This window comes from Magnolia sinica, chromosome 12 (assembly GCF_029962835.1).
Source record: "Magnolia sinica isolate HGM2019 chromosome 12, MsV1, whole genome shotgun sequence".
Lineage (NCBI taxonomy): Eukaryota > Viridiplantae > Streptophyta > Magnoliopsida > Magnoliales > Magnoliaceae > Magnolia > Magnolia sinica.
In genome coordinates this window covers 63332719-63342323 of record NC_080584.1, presented here as the reverse complement: position 1 = coordinate 63342323, position 9605 = coordinate 63332719, and the positions used below count along the sequence as shown (strand labels likewise).

Genomic DNA, 9605 nt, shown 5'->3' with positions numbered 1-9605 from the left:
GGCATGCACACTGATTCATCTATCCTTAATAACGTATGAGTAGGATAATCTCTAGCTAATGGAGATGGGTGAGCTCATGTGCCTTTCTCTGCAAGCAAGAAGGATTATCCTAAAAATCCCCAAAATGAGCCAATCCTACCACTCGAGGGCCTGGAAAAGTTGGTATATTCTGCAGAAAAAATGACAAAGATAGTAAGGATGGGCTGGGTCATCTAATCTAGGAGGCTGGCTGGCTTCATTCAGTCCATCATCCATTTTATGCCTTGACAAATTCATTCTGTTTATCAATCCATCTTCCAATTTGTTCAAAGGTTGCTAACATGAATTTGGAAAGTGGGTCATGAATGATGGGACCCAGCGGAAGGGTTGGTGGCTAATGATGGGACCCACCAATAAACAGCCAAGCACTGATGGACCTAAAACTTAGTATATGTGAAATCCATTCCATCAACCAGGTATATATGGAAAATTAGCCTAGCTATTAAAAACTCGTACCATTGGCCACAGTCGTAGGAACAATGTAAACCTACTCTCAGACCAATAAGTTCACATGGTGTACTGGCTTGATGAGTTTTGTATCTTCTCTTCATCATGGTAAGTTACACCTGATTAATAGGTTTGGTGAAAATACACACTCGGGTGGCCCCACACACAACCCTATGGTTGGCATCGCATCCTCATTGTTCCATGTGGTGTGTTTGGGAAACGGATTGGCTACTCCCCCCCGCAGCCAGCCAATGACTGGTGGTTGGTGCTCTGTGAGCCCCACCATGATTTATGTGTTTCATCCATGCTGTCCATATAATCTTCCAGATCATTTTACAGCATGAGACCAAAAATGAGGTATATACCAATCTCAAGTGGACCACATTACAGTAAACAGTGTTGAATGAGTGTAGACCATTAAAAATATTTTGGGGGCCATACAAGTTTTGGATCAAGCTGATTTTTGTTTTTTCCCTTCATCTGGGCCTGTAATCGACAGATTGGATGTCAAATAAACAGCACATTGGGCCTTGGAAGGATTTTAATGGTGGATATCTAGTCACTATTGTTTTCATGTGGTATGGTCCACCTGAGATTTATATCCCTCTCATTTTTAGCATTAAGCCCAAAAATGATCTGTAAAAATGGATGAACAGAATGGATGAAACACATACATCATGGTGGGGCCCGCAGAGCACTGACCATCAGCCACCGGGCTGGTGGCAGGGGGAGCGGCCAATCCGTTTCCGTATGTGTGACCCATACAAGTAGTGGATCTAATTATTAATTTTGGCCTGGGTTTAACTGAGGATAGAACCTGATATACAGTGGATTTCACAAATTCAACCTAATGGGCCCCACGGACATGGGTGTTTTAGTCAGTACCCCGCGACAACTGGAGTCAACATCAAGGACTGTACCTCCCACCTTAGACTAGAGTGTTTTTTGCGGACGCGGTTTGGCTAACGACGCTGCTGCCACTGGGCAGGTGGCTTAGTGGTCGGTGCTCTGTGGCCCCATTATTATCTATGTGTTTTATCCACACCTACCATCCATTTTTATACATCATTTTAATACGTTGTAGTATAAATAAGGCAGATCAAAATCTCAGGTGGACCACACCATGGGAAAACAGTAGCGATTGTATGTCTACCATTAAAAACCTCCTAGGCCCACTATAATATTTATCTGACATCCAACCTATATATTAGGTCATACAGATCTGGATGAAGGCAAAAAAACAAATATCGGCTTGATTCAAAACTTTTGTAGCTCCTAGAAGTTTTCAATGGTGATAGTTCAATCAATACTGTGTAGCCCACTTGAGATTTTGATCTACCTCATTTTTTGGTTCATGCCATAAAATTGTCTGGGTGAATGGATGAGACATATCGATCATGTTGGAGCCCACAGCGCACCAACCACTAGCCATTGGCCAGTGGCAGGGTGAGTAGCCAATCCGTTTCCGTTTTATGCACGGCAGCAGATTAAGACCGACCTTCATGATGCATTACATATCCACGCCGTCCATCCTTTTCTACAACCCAGTTTAGTAGACAATCCAAAAGATTATGCATATACGAATCTCAGGTAGACCACACAACAGGAAACAGTGGCGATTTAGTTCCTCACTATTAAAATTTCTAAAGCTAAGGTTTTCATAATGTTTATTTGCAATATAACCTGTTGATAATGTCAAGAAAATCTGATGAAAGTAAAATACAAAGATTAACTTGATCCAAAACTTTTCTAGCCCTCAAAAAGTTTTCAATGGTCGTTCATCACTGTTTCTAGTAGTATGGTCTACCTGAGATTTGTATCTTTTTAAGGTTGGGATCACTCCTAAAATGAAATGCAACAACGTATTCATGCCGTAGATATACAATAAATACATCCAGGTGGCCCCCAAACGGTTAGGATAACACCTACTTTAGAGTTGCCCGGGTAACAGCTAATCTGCTCCTTTATAAAATGGGGCAATATAAAGGATTCCAGTCACTCTGCGGCAAATGAAATCAACGTCAATGACGGGATGCCCCACCAGCCTTTCATAAGGGCGCGGATTAGATTCTACTCCCAATTTTACTTGGATCACACCACACGAAGCTGCGGTGCTAACGATATCCACCCTTGAAATCTTTTTTGGATCCACTCGTATTTATTATTTTCCATCCGACCTGTTGATGTGGTCCTATACCTGTTGATATGGTCCTCGAGCTCAGAGTTGTACGAACGGTTCAAAGGAGATCAAAGTTACATGGGCCCAAATATGATGTATTTATTATATTCCCACTGTTCATCAATTTTTTGAGATCATTTTAATGATTTTCACCATTAAACATTTGTAGGGCCTACCATAACATTTATTTTCCATCTAATCTATTTATAAGAGAAAAAAAGACAAGGATGAAGAGGAAAAACAAATATCATATTGATCTTAAACTTATGTGACCCCAAAAGGGTCTCAATGGTGGAAATTCAATTCCCCACTGCTTTTTGCAGTGTGGTCCACTTGATTTTTAAATGTCTTATTTTTAGGCTCAAGCCTTATGAAGAGCTTGCCAAATGGATGGACAGTTTAGATATAACACATACCTCATGATGGGACCCATGAAATTTGCTGAGGTCAACACACCAGCTAGATCGCTGATGTGTGGTACACCAGCCAATCCGCTTCCATCCCGATGGGGGTTTCTTGTTAGGTTAGCCTAGCTCTCATCATGGCCCACTGCAAAGATACTGTCGGCCAACTCACTATTCATTTTCTCCGTACGAGTGTGATCCACCTAATAAGCCCCAACAACGTAATTTTTAGACCAAAACATGTTCACAGTGGATTCATTTTATCTTTCCCATCCTTTCATTTCACTCTATATTCTCTGTCCTTTTGATGAAAATTGCATTAGAACTTTCCAAAAGGTTAATGATTTATAATTATAAATTGTGTTCAATCACGGATTGTAAAATGGCCGGATCAACAATCCTCTCTCTCCCTCTCTCTCTCTCTATGCTGACAAGGGTACGTAGGAGCAGACCACCTGTAATGTATTGCAATATGGGAAATTAGTTAAAGCTACAAAGAATAAATAGCAGGGATTACCTATTTTTGTATAACAGTATACCGTTGAGATGAGGCAAGGGTGCAAAAACAAGATCACAGGTGCATGGGTCATGTTTCAACCCCACAGATTTATCAAATCCTCGTGTTACAACAAAACACTCCAAGAAAAATAGTCACCGGCTTGAGTGGGTCTAGCATAGTATTAATGTAAAATCTACCCCAACCATCAGGTGAGACACCCCATGTTAGACTCAGGGCCAAAAAATAAGACCCTTCCATGTTTAAGTGGACCACACAATTGACAAGAGTATACATGAAAGCCTTACACTCAAAAAGTACTAAAAAAAAATAGATGGACGCAAGATTTTGATCTGCTTGAATGTTGGTTTCCTAAAAAGAGCTGAGAAAAATAGATGAATGACGTGGATATACAATACATGCATCAACATGGGCCACACGGTCAGGGCCGCACCATATAAGTGACGGTAGGGCGCACTTCATCCGCTTCCTCGAGGTGTCAGTATTCTCGGATTTGCAGCGGTATCATATTCACGTGTAAAAATAAGTGGGCTAAATATGATGTATTTGTTATATCCACACTGTCCATCTATGCTGGCAGATCATTTTATAGCATGGTGCCAAAAATAAGGCAGGTCTATGGCTCAAGTGGACCACATCACATAAAGTAGTGAAGATTGAAAACCTGCCACTGGAAACTTGTTGGGGGCATAGAAGGCTTGGATCAAGCTGATATTTGTGTTTTTCTTTTTTAATGAACAGTTTGGATGGCAAATAAACATAATGATGGGCCTTAGGAAGTTTTTAATTGTGGGTGGTCAATGTCCACTGTTTCCCGTGGTGTGGTGGATATGTAGTAGATACATTCAGGTAGGCCCCACAATCAGGAAAATACTGCTTACGGTCCACTCCCGACTGTTCTCCCGCATGTTCAACTTTTCTCCAAACTAGAGGGAAGCCACCCTTACTTTCTGAAAGGGCCCACCATGATGTATGCGTGGTATCCAGTTGGTCCAATAGATTCATAATCACATGTTAGGCCAGGAGCCAAAATTTTAGGTTGATATTTAATTCAAGTGGGCATACCAATGAAAATAGTTGGGAGAGAGGCTCACCCTTCATTTTTATAGGGCCCAATGTGATAATCATGTGGAATCCACTCCAACCATTGGATATCACACTAAATTAATATTGTCCTGAGATCCAAAACTAGGGCCAATACAGGATTTAAGTGAGTCACACCGAGGGAAACATTATGGAGGGTGACCTTTCTACGCACACTATTTCTTGAGTCTATCATGGGTTGACTTACTTGATGGTTGGTTGAATTTCACATTAATAAAACAGTGGGGCCATCCAAGCTGGCTGAAACTTCCATTTGTCCTAATCCAACTAGATCCCTGTGACTGTGAGTATTTCTCGTGCGCTTATATATATATATATATATATATATATATATATATATATATATATATATATATATATATATATATATATATATATTACACACGAGAAATGGTACTATGCTTCCAGCTATGCAATGCAATGTTACCGTGAGGTCCAGTCTTGTTGCATGAAGGATTTGTAACGTGTAAAAGTAGCGAATAAGGTGGTGTCCTTGGGGTGTGTTGAGGTTAAGGTCTGTGGCCGTACAATTATGTATGTGTTATATCCAAACTGTCCATTCATTTGGGTAGATCATTTTAGGGCATGAGCTAAAAAATGAGACAAAGAAAATTTTCAACTGGACCACACCAAAGAAAGTAGTGGAGAGTAATTGCTATCATTGAAAACTTCTTATAGCTCTCAGAAGTTTTGGATCCAGCTGATATTTTTTTCCCTTCCATCCAAGGCTGTATGACCTTATGAAATGGTTGGATTGCACAAAAAAGAGCATCAAGGTAGGCTCTGGAAAGGTTTTAACATTGGATGTCATCCGCACTACTCTATGTGGTGTGGTCTAAGTGAGCTTTCGATCTGACTAATTTTTAAGTTCATCAACTAAAATGATCTCACCAAATGGATAGACGGTGTGGATATAATACATACATCAGGATGGGCCCACAAAACTTACTGGCTGGAACACAGTCGAAGTTAGTGGTGTTGTGCACACCACACAATCCGCTTCCAGGAAGAAGATACAGAAGGTGGAGTGGATTCTTTGTGGGTGTTACCCTTCCCATGGGGCCCACCTTGATGAATTTTGGTATATCCATGCCGTCCATCCATCTTTCTAGCTCATTTTAGAATGTCATCCCAAAAATTAAGCAATCCAAAACTTACGTGGACTACACATAAGAAAAAAAAAAAGGTGATTGAACTCCTACCATTAAAAGCTTCATATGGCCCACTGTAATGTTTATTTATCATCCAACCTATTGATAATGTCAAAAAGACTTAGTTGGAGGGAAGTTCATATGGCCCACTGTAATGTTTATTTATCATCCAACCTATTGATAATGTCAAAAAGACTTAGTTGGAGGGAAACGGTGAAGAATGAACGTCCCGACCATCCAAATTGTTGGTCCCGTTTTGGATTGATTATATACTAAAATGACACTTATATAGCATTTTTAGCCATCCAATCCATTTTTAGCCATCCAATTAATGGACATGGAATTAGAAGACGGGATTGTTTTGGATATAGTTCAATTTTGGGCCAAGTCTCAACATAATAATACAGTGGATTTCTCACAACCATCACTATGAGTAAACATAGACTTGGCAGTGTGTTTATGTCACTAAGTTTTGTGAGCCCAACATGATGTAAGTGTTATATCCATGCCGCCCATCCATTTTTCAAGATCATTTTCGGGCATGATCCCAAAAATGAGGCAGATCCAAAGCTCAAGTGAACCATAACATAGAAAACGTTGAGGATTTAATGCCTATCACTATTGAGAACTTTTTAGGGGCTTAGAAGTTTTGGATCAACATCATATTTGTTTTGTATAACCTTCATCTACCTTCATCTAGGTCTGTTTGACTTTGTGAACAGTGACAAAAGGTATTTGAGGTGGTGACCATGTTATGGTCCATCTACATAAGGAGATATTACCGCCTGGGACCTACAATAAGGTTTTTTTTCCTTTCTAGAAATGGGGACCATGCCCATGAATCTTTGATAGATATAAAGAGGGATGTACACATTGGATTTTCGGGTGGGCTCCACAAGACAAAAGGGCCTCACCTATCATATCTCCTAACTGACATAAAAGAGAGGAGGAAAACAAAAGACCGAGAAAAGAAAAGGGGAGGAGACAATGAAGGCCAGCCCCTATCCTGCAAAGAAGCTGTAGAAAGACACATTCGCAAAAAAGTCCTGCCTCACCCGATAACCCCTCAGCCCTGCCAACTCCCAAAGAGGCTTAGGCCAGCACCCAACCTGCAGAGAACCTGCAGCAGACACCCTCATATGTCCTTGCCTCAGCCCAAAAAACCCCCCACAGACTCGCCAAACTCCCAGTGAAATTTGAGAGCCTCCAAACGAGGATAAAGAAGACGAAAAGAAAAAAAAAAATAAAATAGAGTTGCAATAACAGAGAAAATAGCTAGAAACCGAAGGAGAAAAACGACCACTTCAGTGGGTGGACTGCCTGATGGATCCAATCCCAACCATGTCCAGGAAAATTAGCACTCGAATCCTGCTAAGGAGGTCAAAGATGTTGCTGAAATATGTAAGGGACAGGCTAGCACTTCCCTGACAGGTGAGACCATCCGCTGGGCCATTGCCTTCTCTCAGAATATGGTGGACACTAACCTGGCAGTCAGCCTTCAACAACTCTATTCTGGCCAGCCAATACCTCCATTTCCAATTATCCTGGGATTTGCCATTCAGAATATTCACTATGATTTGAGAGTCTCGACAAACCATCCCAAACCGCCCTAAGCTATATATGCAATATTATTAGAGCTGACCCCGTAGCTAGCTGAGAAAGCAAATAGGAATTCACCTTTATCACCTCTACAAATGCCACCTCCCCCAGATAGACCCGGATTACCTAAAGCCGACCCATCAACATTTAGGTTACACCATCCTGCTTCTGGGGAGAACCATTTCTTGAGGCAAGGTTTAGGACATGAAGGAGTCGGGGCGTTTATACCCAGGGCCGAGAAAGTGAGATCCCTGAGCATGGATCCCATTCTTGGATGAGGCAGATCTTTGCTCAAGTAATGTAACCACCAAGAAATTTGGAAAATAGTCTTAGCTGGATGGGTCGGGGTACCTTCAAACCTAGCTTCGTTTCTGCTCTTCCATATATCCAACATAATGATACTCAGAAGCAGCCCTTGCAATGTTGCAGTGCACCCGCTAGCCTGATGGGCCTGCCACCAACCCAGCAGTGTTCCTTCCATGGATAGCGTTGTACCAAAGATTGCGCCAAATCTCGGCCAGACTGCTGATGCGAGCTTACCATAGAGGAACAGGTGGGGCAGCGTCTCCTTTGAAGGACAATGGGTCTGCGAATCATTGCAGCAGACACACATGGAGGCGAGAGAAATACCTCTGGACTGGATGTTATAGTCAATGGGGATTGCATTGTGTAGCAATTTCCAGACAAAGGTAGAAATCTTAGGAGGCAACTTGGCGTGCCAGACCCAGTTTACCTTGCTCCGTCTTTGCCCTTCCGCTCTACATAAAACCCATGCTGATTTTACTAAGAATCTGCCAGAAGGTTCCAAGGGCCAGAAGCAGGTGTCAGGGACAGGGGAAGTGCAAAACCCGCCTTCGAAAATGAAATATATCACTTCTTGGGGGAGGAAGGAAAAGACCGCAGATGGGGTGGATGGACCCCTTTGCCCAAGAAAATCACGCACACAGTTGTTTTAGAGGGGACGTGGGATAGGCCTGGTCGCCTTCAACACCAGAGGGCTAAGACCAGACTAGTTATCCGTCCAGATGTTACAGTTTCCCTGTCCCACAAGCCACTGAATGGCGTTGTCCAGGAAAGGGAACAAGGACCTGATGCTCTTCCACATTGGAGATGGATTGGGAGATGCCGCTGAATTCATATCAGCTGGCTCAAGGTCCCGGGCATATTTTTCTTTCATTGGCTTCACCCATTGGCTATCTTCATATCTGTATTTGACCCCCCGGGCTAGCTTAAGGCGTAGGGCCTTCATAACTTCCGTGAGGTCTCTTATATCCAGACCACCTTTGCTCTTGGGCTAGGAAATTTTCTTCCAACTTATCCAGGGGAGATTCTTTTTTCTGTCAACCCAACACCAGAAGAAGCTTGCAAAACTTGTCTGAATCTCTGCAATAACTTGCAACAGGATCTTGGATGCGGCTAAGGTGTGGACCGGGATGCTACCGAAGACGTGGTGAATCAAGATAGTTCTCCCTGCTTGAGAGAGGCATCGTGCCTTCCACCCATTGATGCGCGCATCAATCTTGTTCTGGAGGTCCTTAAAATATGCTTTCTTAATCCTGCAAGTAGACATAGGAATGCCTAGATAGGTGGCCCCCATGCAGGACTTGCAAATTTCCAAGGAGGTCTCGATTGCTCTGATCCTGCAGCTGGTCAGTTTATCTGAACGAATAAAAAAAAGAACTTTTAGCACAATTAATGAGCTGACCTGATGCCGCTTGGAAGGAGGATAGGAACTGCTTTGCGGATTTGATTGATGCTGAGCCACCGTTAAGGAACAAGAGACTATCATCGACATAGAGCAGGTGAGAGATGAGGGGGCAGCCGATTTTGAGTTTGAAGGGAAGGCACAATCCCCTTTCCATAATCAGTCTGAAACCTCTGCTAAAGGCCTCTATTGCCAGGATGAATAGACTAGGAGAAAGCGGGTCTCCCTGGCGAAGGCCTCTATAAGACTTAAAATATCCGATTGTTTCGCCATTTAAGAGAACGGAGAACCAGCTATTTGACCAGCACTTTTCTGCTAGAGCCACCCAGTTGGCGCTAAAATCGAAGTTGCCAAGAACATGCTTAAGAAATCTCCATTCCACCCTGTCATACGCCTTCTCCAAGTCTAATTTCAACACAATGTTCCCTCCCCGAACCTTCCTGTTTAAATCCCTAAACAT

General features: G+C 42.4%; 1 protein-coding gene across 1 annotated transcript; it reads right to left on the bottom strand.

Moving 5' to 3' along the window:
* Nucleotides 1-6842: 6842 nt before the first annotated feature.
* LOC131220151 (uncharacterized) lies at nucleotides 6843-9605 on the bottom strand. Its single transcript, XM_058215120.1, has 5 exons — nucleotides 9146-9605; nucleotides 8793-9099; nucleotides 8473-8568; nucleotides 7792-8231; nucleotides 6843-6961 (listed from the first exon to the last, which is right to left on the bottom strand). The coding sequence occupies exons 1-5, from the start codon at nucleotides 9603-9605 to the stop codon at nucleotides 6843-6845; spliced, it is 1422 nt and encodes a 473-aa protein (XP_058071103.1).